We start from the raw sequence: 21763 nt of genomic DNA, 5'->3' as shown, positions 1-21763 counted from the left end.
AATAACTAGCTTCATGTTTTTATCATGCACTGTATGTCAATGCATCTGGTAACAATATGGTTTCTCCTTTTTAGCAGAAGATCATTATTACTATTTCTAAATCTTGTACAGGGAAAGAAGTCCGACGCTTTTCTCTACTGCAGCAGTAGTTTAGCTCGCCACATCTTGATGAAATTTTTAAAGCATGGGGCTGCATGTGGGAGCTGGTCAGTTATTGATTATCCAGAGGCCCTGTCACTATGGTAACAAGGTTGCTAGCACACAAGTGGCAGGGAGTAGTTCCAGATTTACCTATATCACCCCATGCTGCCCTGTTCCTCACTTTTAGAACTGACCTTTGCCAAGACATTCACGCAGTTTTATTGCGTTTGACCCTAGACACCTGCTTTGATTTAAATTAACACCCATTTAAAAGAGAACCATAAAATTAATTCTAATTTGATACTGGTTTTGGTAACCTGCTTTTGTATCTCCCAAATCATTTTTGGTATATGTATACAGTATATATACATTTGAGTGAGAGTAACAAACAGAATTGGTGGACATTTTGCCACCATGTAGAAAGTTAGTTTCATATTAACTGGGGAAAGCACAGCATCAGCCTAAACCCAACATACAGTAAATGCCTGAAGTCTTGGTCTATCTCACCTGAAAAATGTACACGTGTCTGTTTTCATGGAAAACCACAAAATTCAATAATAGTTCCAATACAATACTGGCATTTCTATTATTTAGGCGTATTCTTTCATATCAACAAATATACACAGTGAAATCAAAAACCACATTTACATAAAACATTATCCAAGTATACTGAACACACAAAGAAAACAAAACAGTTAACAGAGATATCATGTTCATAGTCACGTTTTCCACAAGGCAAGGCCACACTAATACATCACAGAAGCGGAGAGCGGAAAAAAAACACGACTATCATTTCACACCCAGTCATCTTACCAGTCATCCTCTGCAAAACTACCCTCCTCAGCCTCAGGGACGTGACTGTTGGATCGAAGGTGGAGAACAAAAATCATCTTGTTGACAGAGTGCACCATTAACATGTTCCACAAATGTGCAGGTGCCAGGGCAGGAACAATTATGAGGAGTTAAAGCATGATAGGTCAAATGCTTGTAAGGGTTGTAGTTGAGGTGTTTGGGTTAGGCAGAGGGAGGTGATTATAATAGCCCATCTAATCATTTATTCTTTAAAGGAATAATTTACCATTATGGGAAATACACTTATTTGCTTTCTTGGCAAAACCTAGATGAGAAGACTGAGGACATCTTCAGCAATCAGTTAGCTTAGCTTAGCATAAGGAATAGAAAAAGGGAAAAACAACTTACTTGGCAGTTTCATAAAGTAACACAATGACCTACTGTGCCATCACATTGACATCTCACTAATTGACAGGCTATATCTCTATATTATAGGTCATTTGTTTAAGCCATACAAAGTTACTGGTCACTACTGCACCATTAAAAAAGTACCTCAGTGCACCCTGGTTTTGGTTGGTACATGTAGTATGTACATTGTATTCTTCCCTCCTGAGTTTCTATCTCTATCTGAATGTAAATATTCCCCCAATAACTGAAGCATCAAAGGTACCAGTTACTAATGTATTTACTGGTGTTCTTAACAACTGAAATGTCTATGTTCGTTTTACTTTTCTTAAGTGAGTAGTATTAGTATGCTTTCTCAAATGTTAGTCCTTTTATCCAAAAATATCAATCAATTTTGGCATAAATACATATATGTGAGATTTATTAGAGACGTTATTGGTAAGAACACATTTTATCACAAAATAATGAATATTTAAGGATAATTTTATCAGAGTAAGATAGTTTCCCCTTTCACTGTTCATCAGGCAACAGTATGACAAGGTCTCTGTAAGCTGCAATGGGCATATATGTAAATATATATATATATACATACATACATACATATATGCTCACCTGTGAATGCTGCGATGAAAAAAACATGTCTGAAACTCTAGACATGGTCAGAAAGTACAATGCTCCAAAACAAACCAACAAATTATTGTAACATCTCTGCTTTGGCAGACTAACTGCAGTGCAGGGTTTTGTTAACTGTAAGGAGCAGAGCCGACCAGACAACTTGCTCCACCAAACATTAAATCTTTCTATTTGGGTCACATTGAGTTTAACTCATACTGTGAGTGTGTTCACTCTTTCGGCTTCAGCACAACACTGTGGTCTTCTGCATTAACAACAAACCAATCTATCTGCATACAGGCTGCAAGCAGCCAATCAGTACATCTATACAATGTTACATTACACCATGACAAATCACCTACATAAAAGTATGTCATTAAAAACCATTACAATAGATTTTTATGTGGCTTGTCAATTCACTACATCTAAAAAATATGTCTCTTAACAAATACCACCCAGGAGGATTCTGGGAGTGTTTCTAACCTAGCAGTATCTCTCCTTGAGATTTGGACTCCAATCCAGTGGAATTAATTAATGGCTGCACCCCTGGGGTTGGCTTTATTAATTACAGCCGCACTTAATTTGTGGTGAGGAAGACATGCAGGCAGCAGTGTCTCTGGGGTTTGCGTGTGTGTGTGTGCGTGCTTGCACCAAATTACAAGTCATGCCACACACATATGCACTCATTTGAATTTGAATAATAGAATTTGAATGTTTTATATCTTATCTTTGTTTTTAGTCCAACAACCTCATTTTGCACAAAGACATAATATGACCACTAAGCAGAATCAGATACAAATGTGTTGTTAATCACAAACGGAAAAAATTAAAACTGTAAAGTATTAAAGAAAATATTAAACATGTAAATACCAGAGGCAGAGACATGTCAGCAGAGAATTTTATAAATTTATATTTGGATTATAACTACTTTTTCTGAATATTCTGAGCTATCATTTGAACCAACTCAGATGAAGAAAAGTGGGCAAAACGATAGCTTCCTCAAAACAAACTTGCACCATTAGACCATGTCTTCTTTCCCTCCCTGCTATGAAACACTCATCCATATTTATTAGTTGCATAAGAGTTAGTTCTCATTTCAAAGAATCAAAGGAAAACAGCTCTACATGGCATGACGGACACAGAAACTGCTGCATATCTTCAATTTTTGTATCTTTGATGACGAGCAGACCTGATCCAATTTAAGAACTGTTAAAAAAATCTGTAGCACAAGACATCTAAATAACAAAAATAACTAACATATCTGCCTTTAATCAGCAGCAAAAGTAAAAAAGAAATATTAATATTAATGATCTTAGAAAGAATAAACAACATTTGTATTATCCCTTTATTATATGCTAACATATCATGGTGGTCAATGTTCTCACTGGGCTAGGAATCACAGCATAACAACAGCTTTGGTACAGAACTCCAAAATACCCTCTTTTGTCCTTCAGACTGCATTTCATCAATCATGTTTTTAATTGAATCCTAAAGGGATTAATCATGTTTTGTCACGCCCGCACTTGCTTTGGTACTGTAAAGACTCTGCTCACCCACTTGTTTTCCATCAAATGAGGCAAATTATCTGTGCACTAAAATAGAATGAGAGTGTATTCAGAAAAAGAAAATATTAGGCACTGATTTAATGAAATGTTAGAATATAATGGAATATGCTTTTATGTAAGTGGAGCTGAGGGAAAAGTAAATTAATGTGGACTCCCTAATGAAAACTACCAATATCCTTGTTTCTAACCTATATCAAAACACTATTATGTGCTGGATCTTGAAAAGAAAAACACTGAACACTGAAATGTATTGCCAGGTTTCACAGACACCACTAACATGACAAACAATGGACCTGCAAAGGAGAGAGTAAAGTGCCCTTGCTTGCACGTCTGTTAGCCTTTTATTTATAGTTTATGTTGAGAGGAACACTGATGAAGTTGCTAATGAGAAGGTGAGGGAGGAGAAACGCCAGATGTACTATGATGCACACTCTGCATTTAATGAAGGGGTGTGGTGTGTGTGTGGAGGGGGTGGGGGGAGTTTAAAAAAAACAGGAAGTAATATGAAACATACCCATAAGCCACACCAGCAATGGTGCACTTCTTGAACTGCATGACATTGCATGTAAGAGTCCCCGTCTTGTCAGAGAAAATGTATTTTACCTGCACAGGAAGAGAGAGGCAGAATAACACAAACTTCATGGGTATATGTTTTATCCTAAATAAGAGACATATTTTTAAAGTACATTTGGAATTACATAAAGTATCATTTGAACTGCACTATATACCTGGCCCAATTCTTCATTCAGATTGGAGGTACGTGCCATGGCAGGTGTGTTTGTGGGCTCATAGAGCATATCAGTGTCCTAAAATCAATCATAAAACACACAAAGAAGTAGAACATCACTAAAGAAACAATGTAATGTTTGTATATATGGTAACAGTACAATACAAATACAATAAACTCCCTTCAATCAGGTCCTTTTAAGTTCTACTGGTCAACTTTCTCTCAAGAAAATACCAACCAACCAGGGCTGCAGGAAGAGAGACCAACTGAGAACTGCCCTAATTGTTGCCAAAATTCCTTGCAAGAAGCTTCATTTAAACTTTAATGACTAAAGGGGCTCAGAATAACTCAAGGCAAAAAAACAGTATGATTCCTCAGCTGAAAGAGTCAGAGGGGTTGACCTAGTTGCTAAAGATACAGAATACAATATTCTGGTTGCTCACTAAAATGTTTCCTGTCAGGCAGAACTCAGATTTTTAATGTGTTATTGTAACATCTGATGAATAGATTTTTTGCTGTTGTTTTTGTAAATAATTTGAATTTGCACTGAGAGGTCAGCTTAACAAATTACAACTTCAACATACCTTCCTCCTGAGTGTGTGAATAACCCTGTCATCTATATAATCACTGCTATCTCATTGGACTGCACTGCACCTTAACCAATGACAGATGACTAACCACCATGAACTGGACTGTTGCTGACAACTTTACTCTACTTTACTTAGTACTCATTACTTTCACACCAAGACTTTCTGAATAGCCGCTCAGGGATTAATAAAGTTATTTCATTTCTTCTCATCTCATTTGCCCAAAGACATTTCATGTTAGTGTAATAAGCTGTAAACGCAACAGTGAAACACTGAAATCACTTTATAAAGATGAGAGTGAATGTTTAGCACACAGCGGCATCTTTACACATTAAACAAACACAAAGCAACATCAGCATACATTCTGAGTTCTGTTTGTGTCAACTTGACAAAATTAAGATCAAATTTGACCTTCCATTTAGTTCTGTTCTGGTCTCTACAAATTTTTGAGGAATATATCAATATCCATTTGATGCTGAACAGGTAATGTACAGCAATTTCTTTTTAGATTTTTGCTGAAAAAAATAGCTGCTTATCTTAGAAAATGATGCTGACAAACTATGAGTCAATCAGAACAGTAAAGTTGAGTCGTAAAGCCAATGCAATAAAGTAAAAACATTTAAATGCTGAGGACTGCAGGGTCAGTTGATAGATCTCCATGGGTTCATTAAAATGAGCAACAAGTAGTTATTGAATCTATTGCTGATATAAAAACAAAGATTATAGCAGCTTTAACTGCAGAATAGTGCACTATGTTGAAATGGTCACCTCCCACCTTGCTGTGTCTACATATTAACTATTAACTGTACAACAAACATTTTCTCATAGCATGCAATAATATAACTCATTAACTTGGTTACAGAGAAGTAAAATACATGTGTGTAAATGTTTTTAAAGTCAAATTGTGAATTTTGCATTACAGTTTAGATTAATTGCAGACTGTTGCTTCAACTGACCCAGTTGATGAAAAAGGCTTGGATGAACTTGATGACCTCCAGTGTGACCAGGAGACTGATGGGGATCAGATTGTTGAACAGGATGATGAAGGTGAGAAAGTTTAGGCCAAAGTTAGCCGCTCCACCATCTATCATGTTTTGAAGAGATGGAAGGAATACACAGGAGACTTGTGAGTTCTGGTTCATAAATATCAGTTAGTTAAATGAAAATGCCCAAAGCCTCTATCCAGCTAATGCTCAACATCATCCCAAGCCAAATAATGTTTTGAGCTAACATTGTGCATTAGCTGGAATTAACCACTTCTTCCACCCAACCTCATTCTCTTATGAATCAACTAATTAGCAGTCCAATGTACAGTCCCAGAGATTCAAGTTAGCAAACGGACTGAAGTATCTCAAATGTTGTTAGTGTCACAGCAGCAGCCTTGGCATCCAGCATGATCCAGGCAATGAATTCAACAAAGCACTATGCAAAATGATTCTGGTCCCCCAAAAGCCCCAAACAATTGGCAGTGATCAACATGTAACCCCACTGACACCAAACATGAAAACAGGAGGGATGTAATTTACCTTTCTTCAGCTTGCAGATGGTGCAAATATTACCTTCATTAACCCAAGCCTTGATCTTAGCATTGTGGTTGAGAGGGACAGCCCTTCTCCATGAAAGAACAATTGCAAAACAAAAACGGGATGGCAAAAAAAAGTGGCAGAATGGAAGCTACTGCTACAACAACACATAGAGGTGTGGGAATATTTTTTTTTTTATCAGCGGGGAAGAAGACAAACATATCAGATGTTTTCAAGACAAAGGAGGGAGATTCAGTCCATAGCAAATTCTCAACCAACAACTAGTGAAAAAGAGTGGGTGGATTATGCCAGCAGAAAAGTGTGAGTGTTGATGATCACTACATCACTTCATTTCACTCAGTTCTAACAGCCAGCTTGTTATGTGATATTATGCAATAATCCTGCTGAGATGAGAGTGTCATAACAAGTTGGATCAGTACAACCATTAAAATCAAAAAGTCAAACCATAACAATCCAGAACATGCACATCTCACACAAGTGCAAATGTACACCTTATGTCACTATAATGAAAGTGCAATATGGAAATAAGATGTTCTAACAATATTTAATCAAGCAAATGAACATGAAAAAATTCTAATAAATAACCTCTTGCTGCAGAGGTTGGACTGTAAGTTGTTTAGGTTTTTGTTAATCTAAGTAAAATCTTTCACTTTGTGCAGCCTGTAAACATTAGGGTGAAAAAAAACCCCACACATCCGCAAAACTATGCCGAAAGAAAAGCAGAAAAAAAACTTTATCATGCTATCAATTAAGACATCAGAGGTTTAGTAACAAACATAAGCAGCACAGACTCTGATATTGTAACTAACTAACAACTAACTACAAAAACTACTTATCCTGAAACTGCAGCAGGTGGCATGCATAACAAATGGTCCTTCATTTTTGCATTCCGCCCACATGACATTAAGTTGTCACAATATATAGGCTTAATGACAGCAATGGCCAACATCAGCAGTTTGCAACAGGTCAAAGTCAAATTAATTATTCACCAGACATACATAATCACAGGTTTATTTAGCATATGGGCCTGTATGATGTGTGGTGAGATACACTGACTCTTCTGTTATTGTCTGCAATTATCCTCCAAATCATGGTAAGACAGTGAAGCTACAATAATTTGGAAAAAATAAAGTGGTGTCAATAAATGAAATGTACAGTATGTCTCCCACCTTTCTCTTTTGTCACAGGTTGGATAATATGCACTGGACAGAGTCTCAACAACTCCAGATGGAAGTACAATCAGAATCAAGATGGATGTCTGCATTATGACTTACACTCAGAGTGATATAGAAACTTTTAGATGTGGGTTTTAATGCCACTTATAATATTAAAACCCATGCAAAACCAACAGAAACCAATGCAGGATCTAATTTTAAAAGGACAGTGTAAGTCATAATGCAGGCTTAAATTGACCAGGGCACAACCTCTCCTACACAGGCCTATCAGGGTACAGAGTAATGGCCAGAAGGTCACGATAATCACTTTGCATACCAGGTTCAGAGCTTCATCACAAACTGTCACAGAAACTGAGCAGCCCATATTTTTGTAATTGTGTTTAGTGATTTAAAATATCCATTCTCTATAATGTCTTGAGAATGCATATAAAACCTAAACAGATTTTTCCCTCCCATATTTAGTTGTCTTTTTAAAAAACAGCACAAGAAAGGAAGTGGGAAGAGGTATTTAGAAAATGTCACCTCTTGCCCCTTGGGTTGCAACACATGTTGGCTTTGAGCAATCAACACATAAGCCTCTCACTATGAAAAGTTACTTGTGTTCAACCTCATCTTCCTTGCAGTCAAAGTAAAAGCTGTTTATTTTGTGTATAGAATGAGGGAAAAATAAGATGAGGGTCTGAATCTTGGGAACTGCAAAGTGTTTAACATGGCACAAAAAATGGAGGAAAAGTGAGACACTGTTTGTATCAGGCACTGAAAATAACTAGACGAAGGTACAAGAGAGCTGGAGGGGAAAAACCTATTGTTGGATCCCTGGTATGTGCTTGTCCATGGCATGGGCCCATACAAAGTAGGGCAACCATATAGGGGGCGAGGGTAGGGGGCTTCATTTGCTTAGCATAGGCAGAGCTTCAGTAAGGGGTTAGTAAGGAAGGGTCATTCACGGATGGCCAAGGCTTTTAAATGGTTGTTACCTGGAGCTGTTAAAAAAACGACAACAAAGAAAACAACAAAATCAAAAAGAACATTAGAAAGGAACCAAAAAAAGAACAGCAGCACAATGATATTCAACCATTTCTTTTTCCACTCATTCACAACACATCTAAGCATGTGTCTTTTCAGACTTAACAGGGAAATGACTTATTCCCATATTGCCACATATTTCACTTGTAATGCAAAACATACAGTAGTTTAACCGAGGCAACTTAAAAACAACACAACACATACCAGCATTTAAGAACTTAAAGTGACAAAGAAATAAGCTGATATGGACAAGTGAGACAAAATATGTGGAATAAGAGGTGCAGCATGTGCTGTTGGGACTCTTACAGTTGAGATCCATGTACCAGGCATCATTGCCGTACTGGTATTTCCAGATGGTTTGGCCAATGGAGCAGACCAGAGAGATGGCCAGCAGGCAGCCAAATAGCACAAGGATCTGAAAGTTGGTGATCCGCTCTACATTGGACAGCTTCAGAGGAGGCCGAGTGGAATTCTGGGTGAACATGTAACAAGACAGTTGTGGTAAAAAGTATGACCAAGAATACGATGCGGTGTTCTTATTCTGTGACATTAAACTGACAAAATATTTTCAGTGACTGCAAAATCATCTTTATCTAAACACTAACAAATAATTTAAGACGCATGATGTGTCTGTAGTTGGTAACTTATGATATACCCTGACTGACATGTTTGTGTGAAGAATTGGGCTGCATAACCAACCTTCTGTAACTGCAAATAATACCCCCTATATCTAACATACTTACATCCAAATATGCTGTACAGTACCTGCATGAGCTTTGTGTCATGTCCTGTGTAGACCACAACACCATGGACCCACTGGGTGTTCCTCAGCTGGGCTCCTCTCAGTAAGATCTGGTCTGGACCTAGTGGAACAGTGCTGCCATAACAAACATATAGAGAGTTAATTAAAAATTACAGTTTGACTCTTGAAAAAGTTAAAGCAATAGTGAACCAACTGCGTCAGTCCTTTAAAATGTCTTATGTTAAATGCTAGTAAAACTAAATAATGGAGAAATGCTTCCACAAATATGCGATACCTAAAAAACTATTAACCAACTAAAACCCACATATAGCTCCTGGTAAAAATGGTTGTTTACAGCAGCTTTATCTTCTCAATCTCCAAGTATAAAAGCCATCAAATCCTAAAAGCTGCTGAACAAATTTATAATTACATTTCACTGAAGAAGATGCTTTCATTTACTCAGCAGAAAGATAAAAAAATTTCTAAAACATAATGTACTCATATTGGCTCTGCTCCTGACTTATGGGCTACTGATTTGCTAAGAGGGGCAGAGAGCCAGGAAAGAAGACTGGAAATGAGCCCACCTATGTCCATCCAGACGAATGTTCCCAACAAACTCATACAGATGACGGTTTGGGCTCTCACACTCCATCCGCCCAGACAGACGCATCAGGCTGTCAATTTCCTTTATGTCTGCAGTCATTTGGAGACCCTGTTCATGTAGTTACATTAGAATTTTTGCCCTTTTTTGCATTACAAGATGAAGATGATTTCCTCTAGTTTTCATTTTATAGATAGTAAAGAATAAAAATAAAATCACCTGTCTGATTTTAAGGTTTGTTTCTCCATCCAAGTTAGATGTTTCAATGTAGCACATGCCCTGTGGTTCACTGTTGTGAAGGGAGAAGACACTTGGAGTGGTATAATAAGTAGACAAGTAAACTGCTATTTAATCATATTGCTGTAACTGCTTATTTTAAATTATTATGATTTTTTTATTATATTGCACAGAAATAAGCCAAAGGCTACTGTTTTTTCTTCAGTAAAAATTTATCACTTAAAATTTGCAATAATTCTAAATTATTTATAACCCAAACCCAATGAAAAAATTATTTAAAAAGACTAGAGTACTGCAAACAAAGATGCTCATTCCTGTCCAAAGTTCATTTCAGAGTATAAAACTATCAAGACAGAGTGTAAGTTACCAATTTAATGTGCAGTGAATAGGACAGCCACAACATCTTTGTTTGCTGTTAAACCAGAGTTTAACTGTCTTTCAAGAAAAGGCAAAATACACGGCAAAGAGACAGAGAGTGGAGAATAAAAAGAAAACACCAGAGTGGGCTGATATGAGCAGGCATGGCAAGCACAACAAACAGAATAAACAAATGGGCCTCTGACAGACTCTGGGCACAGGGACAGAGAGTTAGAACATGTCAGTGCTTAAGGTGAGCTCGGTTGCTGGTAGGCTACTCTTTTAATAGTGTCATTTATTCACACCCAAACCTGGCCCAAACATGGGTGGAAGAGAAAACCAAAAAGAGACCTGAGAACTAAAGCTCAACCACAATCAATGGCAGTTTTGGAAACTGATCCTATTAGTTACAGAATGAGGTTTTCATTTCATGGACATGACCAGAAGTCCGGTGCAATGACTTCAATGAATTATAAAAGCTGGTGCTATTCACATAACGGCAAAATACAGCTTCAACGCAGATTGGGTATTACTCGACTATACTTAAAAATGTTCAATTGGCAGTAATGTGTTGCAAACTACACTTCCAAGATGGTTTTTACCCTTTGTCTTGAGATATAATGGCATGCCTAGAGCCATGCAAGGGCAAGAATATGAAAAATATATTCAGATGCAAACAGAAAATAAGGAGCGTGTGCTCCTCGGCTGTAACACTAAATGCCTCTATTCACTCTGAGGGATATTAGACGTTTCAGCCAAGCACTAAAGTGTATCAACTGCACATGTTGCATTGTAAAACAAAATACAACATAATACAATGCTTGCGCAAATGGCCAGTATAATAGTTGCCAGATCACGTGCAGGAAAAAACAGAAAAAGGAAAGGAACGTGGTAATCACTGACTGTGGCACTCCAATATACACTTTTTGCCAAAAATAATCACCCCTCCTTGATATACTCAAGACAAAAAAAAATTCTCATGTTGTGTCAGGAGTGGCAGAAGAGCTACAGTGTCTCATCCCAGTATAGCCCATTTCTCTCCCGTCGCTGTTTTGTTGGTAATGTTGCTTATTTCCTGACCTGGATGACAGAATGACGAGGTCAGCCGGGAGGTGGTCCCCATTTGCAGCTCTGACTATTTCCCCAACAGCCACCTGATATTACCAACCACACATCAGCAGTGGGCGAGAGAGAGAAAGTGTGGCAGTTGTTGCACAGGGTGGGAGAAGAGAAGATGAGGAAAAAGGGAGGGATGGAGAGGGGGAAAAAAGTTTAAACACAAACAGACAAACAGCAAACCCATATGCGGAGAAAGACAACTGTTTCAGTTTGAGTGAGATGAGGAAAGCACAATAATCAGACCTGTATGATCAGAGGGTATTGGTGGTCATCTGTTCTCCTTTTCAAAAAACCATTTAGAAAAATATAACACGGACAACAGAATACATCTTTAAACACGGATGAGAATTCTCACTACATTTTTAGATATTTTGGAATAGAATTTTCAACAAATTTGAATTTTAACAAAATCTTAAAAGGGAAAAGGTTTCAAAGCCATATCCATAGTAGTTTCAAATGGTTTCTGAAAAGGCGAAAGATGTAGGTATTCGCCATTTATTTTAATTCTAATCCAAAAATCACATTACCATTGTCCCACCTATAGAAGTGATGGTTGCCACATGAGACTGAAAATCAGCATATCCCTGCTCCCCTGATTTTCAAATGCAGGACATTTTAACTGAATTTTCCCCTTTCACAAAACACTACTGGCTTGGTGTTTATCCAACCATCACTTCTTTAGAGAGAGCTGAGAGAGTGCAAGAAGTAAATAAGAACAGAGGTAGAAGATCCCCACAGTCTGGCAGAAGGGTGGACTCCTATACCTGGACGACAAAATGACAGCATCCGCAGGAACGAAATCACTGCAATTTACCCTAAAAATATCACCCACTTCAACCTGTGAAAATAAACTAGTTACTGATGTATGCTGCCTATAAACACAACATCTAAGCAAATATGCACAGCTCTAATGATGAAAGTACACATATTATGCAATATTGTGCACATGTGCACAATATTGATGAGTAGACATTAAAGCAGCTGAAGTCATTCTTTGCTGCTGAACTTGGCATAATATGTGCAACCTCAGCATATTGCAACATTCAACTTCAATGAAAAAATATTTATCAGCAGTTTCAATCATATAACTTGTAATAAACTGGCCATCACTTTCATAAAGTTAATACAACAAGCTCTTCATCATCAAATGCATATATCACAATATACAATATATCTACCTTAAAATTTTAGTAGACCTTTTATTATGACATTTTGATTTCTACAGTAAGTCATCAATTTAGATTTTTTTTTTTAATTATTCTGCGTTAAACACTATGAATTGATGAATTATGATCCACAGATTTGTCAAAAAATAAGTGTACAGGTTTGTCGTTAAACATTTACTAGTTAAAGAAACCTGGAGATCAGAACAGATATCTGGAAGAGAAGTTTCTTTTACAATATGCATGAAGAAGATGTAAAAATGATAAATTATTTAAACCTTGGCTTTTTTTCCTACACATAGGAAGTAACTGGTGATTTTCTCCCTGCAGCAACCAAGTCAATCAAAGATTTTGTCAGGTTTATATAATTTTCCAAAATACTGCACATCAGTGTGATATGGAAATATCACACTGATGTGGACAGAGTACCTTAACAGCCAGTGCAGTGTTACTGTACAGTAACTGGTGAATCTTCCCATCTATCAGTTGGTCTATTTGTCGATTTTGTGTTGATTTTAATAGAAATAAATTCTATTGCAGTACAAATAAGGGGGTACAATTATGAGCCTATGAGTTCTGATGTTTACATAGTCTTTAGTAGTGATAGTCTTTAGCAGTACAGACCCTGCTGGCAATTTATTCCAAAACAACAAATCTACAGATAAACCGATGTAATAAGTCAATGTTTACTTCTTGTCTGTCTCATGTCCCAGAGATTAGTGAGAGAAAAATCGGCTTATATTTGAACTTCTAAATGCTAAAAATACATTCTGATAGATGAGATTGTTTTACCAATTATGAAACAGTACACATCTACCTTGTTTCTGCACTGCCTGCTGTCTATTTCCCCAAAACATCTACTTTAAGCTAAGTTGTTCCAGTCATAAAAAAAATAGTTTTATTAGGAAGCTGCTCTTTCTTTTCCAGTTTTGACTTGTAATGATTGTCCACATGGAAACTGGATTAATTAGTGGTTGGATACTAGAAGAGTCATAGGTTGTCTGTGTGTATGGTATGTGTGACATTTGTCCAATTGACAATGACACAATAGATGGTAGCACTTGTAGAATGAATGATCTGTTTATGCTCCGTATGCCTAAAATGGGAACTGGTGAAACTGACCATTAGTATCTCATTGTGGGTACATACCTTCTCCCAGTGCACAATTTCCCAGGCACCATTTCTCAATACTGTGGTGAAAAGGGAGAAATTATGGAGAGAACAAAGTATAAGAGTCAAAGAGGAATAAAAGATAGAGAGAGATGGAGAGCAGTTATTAGAAAACTGGCAATAATAATAATAATCACATTACAAAGCAGATCATTAGTTTTCTACTAATGCCTACTTCTACTACTCACAATATTCATTATGTGTAGTACATTTCTAATATACACTTTCGTGTTCAAGTAATGCTTTTCCTTGTAAATGGTTTTCAATACCTTGACATTCCTTTTTGTTGACAACACTATCAGCCTTGTGACGTTTCTGTAAGAAAAAAGAACAATATACAAATACCATATTCCTCTCTGGTGTACAATAATTTAATAGTTCCAATTTAAACCAAATAAGAGAAATTCCCCAGGTGCAGCCCTGGAGGAGTACTACCCATCCATCCATTACCTATACCCGCTTATTCCTTAATCAGGGTCATACATGGGACATACATGTTTTTGGAGGAGTATTATCCCTGAATGAAAAATGAATGTGGTCATTGTTCTAAACAAAGAAATTGGAAAAGAACAGTCATACACAGACTAAATGTCCTGTATTAAAAGAGCCTGCAATAATCTGATGTTATAGGAGGAAATGGTTTAAAGAAATCAACCACTTGCAAACTACAGTGAGAGAATAAGATAGATCAAAGTCTTCAGTTACATGCTGACAATAACAATAACTGCACAGAATATTCTCACTGTGACCAGAATATATTTGCACAGACTCAAGTCATGTCCTGGCAGAGATGGGGACTCGAGCCAACACACACAGTAACTTGAGACTCAAACTTCGACTCGTGAACAATGTTTATGTATTTATTTTATTTTAGCGCATTAACATAAATTTCTGACGAGCAGTGTGTTGTGGCAGAATATACACAGCAAAGGCACATTGCTGCCCTCTATTGGTAGTGACAACAACCCATTCGTGGCACGCCTTGCCACAGGTGACTGTAAACTGCAGTAAATTGAATTTGTGTCGTGAACATGGGAAATGTCCTGGCAAGCCGGATCCCTTTTGTTATCAAATTTGGTTATTATGACTTCATACAAAGCCTAACAAACAAACGACAACATGCAAGGTGTGCAGCATAAAAATAAAAGACGCTGGATTGACCATTTCTAATTTCATCAGACAACTCAAAATGCACCTGGTCAGGTCAGTCAGTCATCACTTGGCTACCTGATGTCAGCTTGTTACTAGTTTAGTACAGTTTTGCAGTGGACACAGCATGAAACAAGCTTTATTCATTGCAACCATAAGACTTGAGACTTGACTTGGACTTCTAAAAAATTATGTAACCATCTCTATGTCCTGGTAGTTAGAGTAAGTAAACACCCCACAGTAAACTGAAAGCATAGGTACTTTACTTACTAATGTTAATGCCTACTTGTACTCTCTTGTACCTCAGCATTCCATCCAACATGGATGACATGAGCTTAAAGTATGTATTCTCAAAAAAAAAAAAAAAAAAAAAAAAAAAAGATTAGCAAAAACATCCCTAACATCCATCTTGCCTGCTAAACAGTCACGCAATCAACTGTGACTTCAACAGCTTATTCCAAGGGACAGCATGTCAAGTAGCATCACCCTTAGTAATAATGTGTTGCTAAGTCTGTCTCACGTAAATAATCACTGTTTTCAAATCTAGCTCCTCAGAGCAATGTGTGCTCTTCTTGATTATCAAGGAGAGGGCATAACCACTAACAACCCTGCTAGATATTTGTTTACATTGAATATACAGTTTCATTTGGTCAAATTCTAATTCGATTTAAAACTAATTGGGATCATTTGGCAGACTGTACTGTATAATTAAGGAGGAAATTCCCTGCCATTCTTTTTCAGGCTTGAGTTGAATCAAATTCAATTTAACATCCCTGCAACATGCAGTAGTGTCTAATGAATAAACTGGCTGCATCACATTTGCAGCCTATCACCAGCTGCCCTATGCCCAGAAAGTTTGCTAGTAGGGATCTTTACAAAGTTCATTCATCATCCCGTGTGCAAAAGCTGTCAGCTAATTTCATTCACCCACACTATCTGTTCTCGCTCTGCAGACCCCTTCCTGTATTCTTAGAAGTGTAGTAAAAGTTGCAGTTCCTACGTTTCAGCCATCTCTTATTCCCCCTCCCCCTCTCACATTCCTTCTATCCTGGCAGATAAGAAAAGAAGGAGATGTATTTAGATGATCTGTGTAATCACGGTGCAGTGGGCGAGTAGTCTACAGATGTTATGTATAAACCCTGCCCTATGTGAACTTCAGTCACAGAAAGAAAAATATACAAGTGGCAAAAGCTAAAAGGGCAGGGCATATGTAATATTACTTTGCTATAATCTGTTAATATGGCTTCCATGGTTATGATTTTAAGTTGAAAGCTAGCTGAAGTAATTTGAACAACCAACCTCAGTAGTGTTCTGCAGCAGAGACAGCAAGTAACAAGGTAAGATTCCTGCTATAGAGTGTGTGTGCATAGTGCATGATTCATGAAGATAGGGCTCGATGCTGTCCTGTCAGGTCAACTTGTGAGGGACACTGCAGTACACTGAAGAGACATGTGTGCAGGTGACCTTCAGCAATAAAGACAGAGTCATCACCACTCCACTCCTGAGTTTTTCACAACAGGCAGTGCAGAAAAGTGCTGTGCTAGCCCCTTCGGCACGAGAGAAGCTAATAGTATAAAGTAACTGTCCACTGGGACCAGCACAGAGGTTCGCATTGCAGGGTCACTGCAATACAGTAATATGCAAGATTCTCTCATGTAGTTCATTGACCTGAGAGGATTACTCATCGACAAAGAGTAAATATATATATATATAAATTATATATTCCCAGTGAAAGAAAATTCATGCAATAAAAAGATTTAACCAAAACAAAGAATACAAAAAAAAAAAAAATCAGCAGTTCATGCTTAATAAACTGAATAACCTGTCTGAAGGTAAGATTCGGTTGAGGGCATAAAGTTGTTTCTGGCAGTACTAATGGCCTATTTAAATGAGCATTCAGTATCTAGGTTAATTGACTAAATGAGTACTCCAGGTGCAGTAGGAACTGCTGACCTCTACAACCAATGTTTGTGTGTGTATTCATGTCCATATTTGATTATGTGTCTGTATGTTATGGGGTAATCCCACTGTGTTCATGTAACCACCACTGTCTTGCCTCTGCTCCAGTGACCACTCAGAGGACTTTCTGCATGGCAAGAGATAAATCAAAATCCCAGCAGACTCTACATAGCAGGGAGTTAAGATATGTCAGTTCAACTGAAAACTAATCACCTATTTACCATTAAAGTAGACTTTTCAGAAAATTATATTGATATTACTTTATGCATTTCACATACTCAGTCTTTTGATGTGTTACTTTTATTTCATGGTGCACCACATTACTGGCATATTTGGATAAAAATGACTTATCTTGCCCAAACTGAGAATAAAACTGTTGCAAACATTTGTGGCACAATCTACCAATAATATATATTACCACACTCTAGTACATCTGGCCAGTTGTGTTGTTGTTTATATATTGCATTCACTAAGGACCATCATGAAGACCAAAAATCTTACTACACCAGATGAACTATCAGGTCAAATCACTTTAAGACAACATTGTATGACAAACTGATGAAAGATATATCAAATACAGTCAAACCCAAAAATAAATATCTATTTGTGGAGAAAACCAAACACAAGCCTTGTATTAAATATTATTCCAAGTTTGTCTTACCAGATCCTCAATGATCTCCTTGACAGCCGCTACCACCAGAATGAAGAGCAGTGGCACCAATGTGGTCCAACGACCAGTGGGAGAGACATCTGGGATTTGCTGAAAGGCACAGGGATTTTTAGTGTCAAGAGGCACCTTACCTGCTACCCCCTAGCCCTTTGAATAAATTTGTGATTGGGGATATTGGGCTACACAAAAAAAAAAAAACTTAATTCATAGGCTCCAGACCTTTGATTTAATACTATTAATACTATACCATATCTCAAAATTTGTAAATATTTGTATTTCACAGATTCATCTAAAAAAAAAAACAAGAAGTTCAAACTTACAGGAGCTACATACAGCAAACACAACTTTCTTAGTGCTATTATAATGTTCTCCGAACCAGTGAGTGTTTAATTATTTGATATTTTTAGTCCCTGTCAAATACAGCATAATTAATGCCAAGTCAGGGCCACAGGAGGCTCTTACACTGCTCAAAGGAAACTTGAATGAAATAGATCTCTTCTCTTCCTCATCTGCATTGATGTTTTATTCAAGGTCACAACATCAACAGGGCAGGTAATGAAGATTCACACTGGCTGCTTTTCAAAGCAACTACTTCAAGGTTACTGGATAGAGCCCTTCCCTATCCTCAAAGCTCTTACTAAAATTGGGTAGTCTGTCATGAATAAAGTTAAAGCAGAGTCTTACGCAGCCTTCCTTCTTACCACTATTTATTTTTGCTGAACACCTTGGACATGGATTTGAACCATTCTGTAATGACCAGTAGTCAAGGCTTTAAGTGGTCTTAAAAAGGATTAATGTTGACCTACACAGGGAAACCACTGTAAATGTCCTCAGGGCTGTTTTGTTAAAAAACTGAGGTCTGAGATCTGTCATTGTTGTTGGACACTCATCAAATCATTGCCAGAGTCAGAAACTGAAACTCTCAGCCCAGGAAAAGCCTATTTCTAACAAATATATTGCTAAAGAGTGATCCATATCACATCATACATTTTCAAAACATGCTGCTGTATGCAGTATAGTGTGTTGAACCCAAACATAAATCTAGTTTGCTTTTAAAAGGAGGCACATATAGTATCACATGTATTATTCATTATCAGGATATATAGAGTATTGTCTGTGTGTGTGTGTGTGTGTGTGTGTGTGTGTGTGTGTGTGTGTGTGTGTGTGTGTCTTAGTCCATGTCTATATATACTGATAGGAATTAGTGTCTAGGTCATTGTGAACAGTAAAAAACATACCATTGGCACAATAATGGGAGCAAAAGAGCATTGCATTTATTAAAATACTGTATTTGTTTTTTAATCTGTCTTCTGCTGGTTGATATTGTAATGACAGAGCCAACACCACATCTTACCTGTAAAAGTGCAATGAAGAGAAAGAAGGCATTGGCTGCCCTCCTAAACTGCGAGTACAGGAATCGGGGAAGGAAAGTGAGGACATTATATTTGGCTGTGCTGATGACCACATAGGGAAGCAAACAAGATGATGGGTAGAAGAGGAAACAAGAGAGAGAAACAACACGGTTAGTTATTGAACAGTGATTATTTAATGGTTGTAATCTAAATAGATTAGCTTTGGAAAAAAGTCATCGTTTGTCCAAATGATGAACTGGTTAACTGACAAAGCATTCAGCAGATAAATTGATAAAAATAATTGCAATTTGAGGGCATCAATTAAAATAGCCTTGGTTATACAAACACATTTTAAATAACTATTTCTTTGTCCTGAGCTGTCATATTCAAGGTGGTCCTTTGCAATGCAGACGCAGGTGTATCTATGATTGTGTGTGAGACTGATGAATAGCAGAAACCAGTGGATCCCATGTCATAAAGAATAATTAGGGGGACGAAGGGAGCCTGTACAGGGGTTGTAAAGGGCTCCTGCCAGATATAAGCTATGATTCCTGTGCTGCACTGGGGGTGGCGCAGTGTGTGATGGTGGTATACAGAGGCTGCCCCACAACAGCCCCACAGTTAGACCTCCAGCAGTCTGATTTACAGCTACGTTAAAGGGCCAGTCAGAACAGCCACTTTGGGAGAAGATATATGCCATGATGCACGCCAAGCTGCACGCAGTGCTTTGCTCACTCACACGCACACAAAAGCCATCACACATATACAATATCAGGAAGTATAGCCCCAAACTTTTCTAAGGTGTAGGCATATGATGATACCATAGTTTCAATTCTCTTGGACTGAATCATGTTTGATAGTACATTTGCAGCAGTTTAACTTGTAGTCCAGTAAGAGGTTCTGTACTACAATGGACAAGGAAAACATTGGGTAGCAGTGAACTAAAAAAAAAAGTTTTACATTTACTGTTATCTTAGCTGCCTTGTACAGTGGAGAGCATGGGGCAGAGTTAAAGCAAGGCTTTGTTCTGACAGCAGTACAATATAATACCAGCCTCACAGAGGAGTCTGGAACAGCTTTGTTTGATTCAACAAAATCTTTTTATTTCAGTGTCTGTAAAAAGAAAAAGAAAAAAATATCATTGCCTGGTTATGTAAAAACTACAGGATTTGATTAAAATTTACAGAGCCATGTTCTACAAAAAATGAATTCAAATAATATATACAGATAACATATAAGCTGGCTCACTTGGGAGGCAGGGTAAGCCCACTACACTCACATCTACACTTACAGGTAATTTAGATTAATCAGTCAATCTAACCTGTATGTCTTTGGACTGTGGGAGAGAGGCAGAATAATTTTAGTACAATATCATCACAAGAGGATGCTAAAATTTGAATAAAGGATAAAATACTTGCTATATTTCTATACTTTCCAAAATAACCCTATAGGAAAACCAGGTGTCTCCTATGGTGTTCTATTCCCTATACATAAAATAATCTGCTCTAATGAGAGTATATCATTTTATGTTCAGTACAGTCCCCATTCACACAGAGCAGCCTACTACTTATTGTGAAATATGTTGCCATACATCATCCAAAGCCCTGAAGAACACCATGACTGCATTCACATTTATAACAGGTAACCCTACTGAGTCTGATATAATGCTTAAATACTACCCTACCTATCCCTTGAGATACAAAGAAATAGTGGTTTGGGAGCCCTAATGCAGGTTAGCATAAAAGCCATGGCTATATCATTCCTCTGTTTTAATATGTCACCTTGTCTGTGAAATTGTCCTCGTTCAGCTTATCACTTTATTTTCTTCACTCCATCCTTCTTCTGATCTCATGGGGTTAAAACTATAAAACATGCAGCACCCTGCTCTGTAGTTAACTCTGTATAGTATATAACTTCCTCCATAGAGACAGGGCAAGATAAAGAGCTCATTTAACACTTTTCTTAATGGATGATTATGGATCTTACATTTTATTTCCTGGCAGTGCCCTCAGGATCAAGATGTTACAAGAGGAGCACTTCCTCCATGTACAGACGTCCAGATACAGCACAGACAAGAATCACTTTTAAATTCCTCCATTAAAATTTCTTCCACATTAGAAATATTTAACATTATAGTAAGTCATTCTGAATGTCTGTACATAGGCAGATATTATATATATAGTTTTTTGGCATTGCTCAACTTATCCTAATTAAAAATATAGCACTGTTTTGCTCATAGAAAAAATCTTTCAGTTACAGAAAACATAATTAAGATCTAGAGTAAATACTGTTCAGTGTTGGGCTGGATTAGAGCACCTAGCAAAAACTGAACATTTTATTTTGTATCATACATTGTAGTCACTACTACAGTAGTAGTAGTAGTACGTAGTACGACATCACCATTTTTTTTCAAATAAAACGTTCACATAAAAATTTATCAGATTACACCAACACACAGAAAAAAGTTATTGAGTTGTTATTCAGATAGCTATAGTTATTTTCAGAAGCCCTGTATGAATTTGAACTCAGCATTAGTAGTAGTACTGCATTTACCAACAGGGTATGTGCTAGGTGTCATGAACAGTTTAGCAGGTGCTATTGTAATGAGAAGTTTACATTTGATTTAAGAAGCCAACCAGTGAGATGAGAAAACTTCCATTTACTGAAATG

At 37.3% G+C, this 21763-nt stretch overlaps 1 protein-coding gene across 9 annotated transcripts in view; it reads right to left on the bottom strand.

Annotated features, from left to right (window-relative positions):
- atp8a1 (ATPase phospholipid transporting 8A1) overlaps positions 1-21763 on the bottom strand; it is an 85802-nt gene that overhangs the window by 49570 nt on the left and 14469 nt on the right. For 2 of the 9 annotated variants that reach the window (XM_026331241.2, XM_026331245.2), the window contains exons 3-16: positions 19096-19195; positions 17733-17831; positions 14233-14278; positions 13943-13983; positions 11592-11665; positions 10137-10206; positions 9901-10028; positions 9340-9451; positions 8881-9046; positions 8526-8531; positions 5786-5913; positions 4244-4321; positions 4030-4118; positions 955-999 (exon numbers count right to left, since the gene is read on the bottom strand). In XM_026331241.2, the coding sequence (XP_026187026.1) occupies positions 955-999; positions 4030-4118; positions 4244-4321; positions 5786-5913; positions 8526-8531; positions 8881-9046; positions 9340-9451; positions 9901-10028; positions 10137-10206; positions 11592-11665; positions 13943-13983; positions 14233-14278; positions 17733-17831; positions 19096-19195 (1182 nt within the window). Of the gene's footprint in view, positions 1-954; positions 1000-4029; positions 4119-4243; positions 4322-5785; positions 5914-8525; positions 8532-8880; positions 9047-9339; positions 9452-9900; positions 10029-10136; positions 10207-11591; positions 11666-12394; positions 12469-13942; positions 13984-14232; positions 14279-17732; positions 17832-19095; positions 19196-21763 lie in introns of those variants that run through there. The other 7 variants (XM_026331243.2, XM_026331246.2, XM_026331242.2 and 4 more) reach the window with 6 other exon arrangements.

Source organism: Mastacembelus armatus, chromosome 10 (genome assembly GCF_900324485.2).
Source record: "Mastacembelus armatus chromosome 10, fMasArm1.2, whole genome shotgun sequence".
Lineage (NCBI taxonomy): Eukaryota > Metazoa > Chordata > Actinopteri > Synbranchiformes > Mastacembelidae > Mastacembelus > Mastacembelus armatus.
The sequence above is the reverse complement of the archived record's forward strand: the minus strand, read 5'-3'. Positions and strand labels throughout refer to the sequence as shown.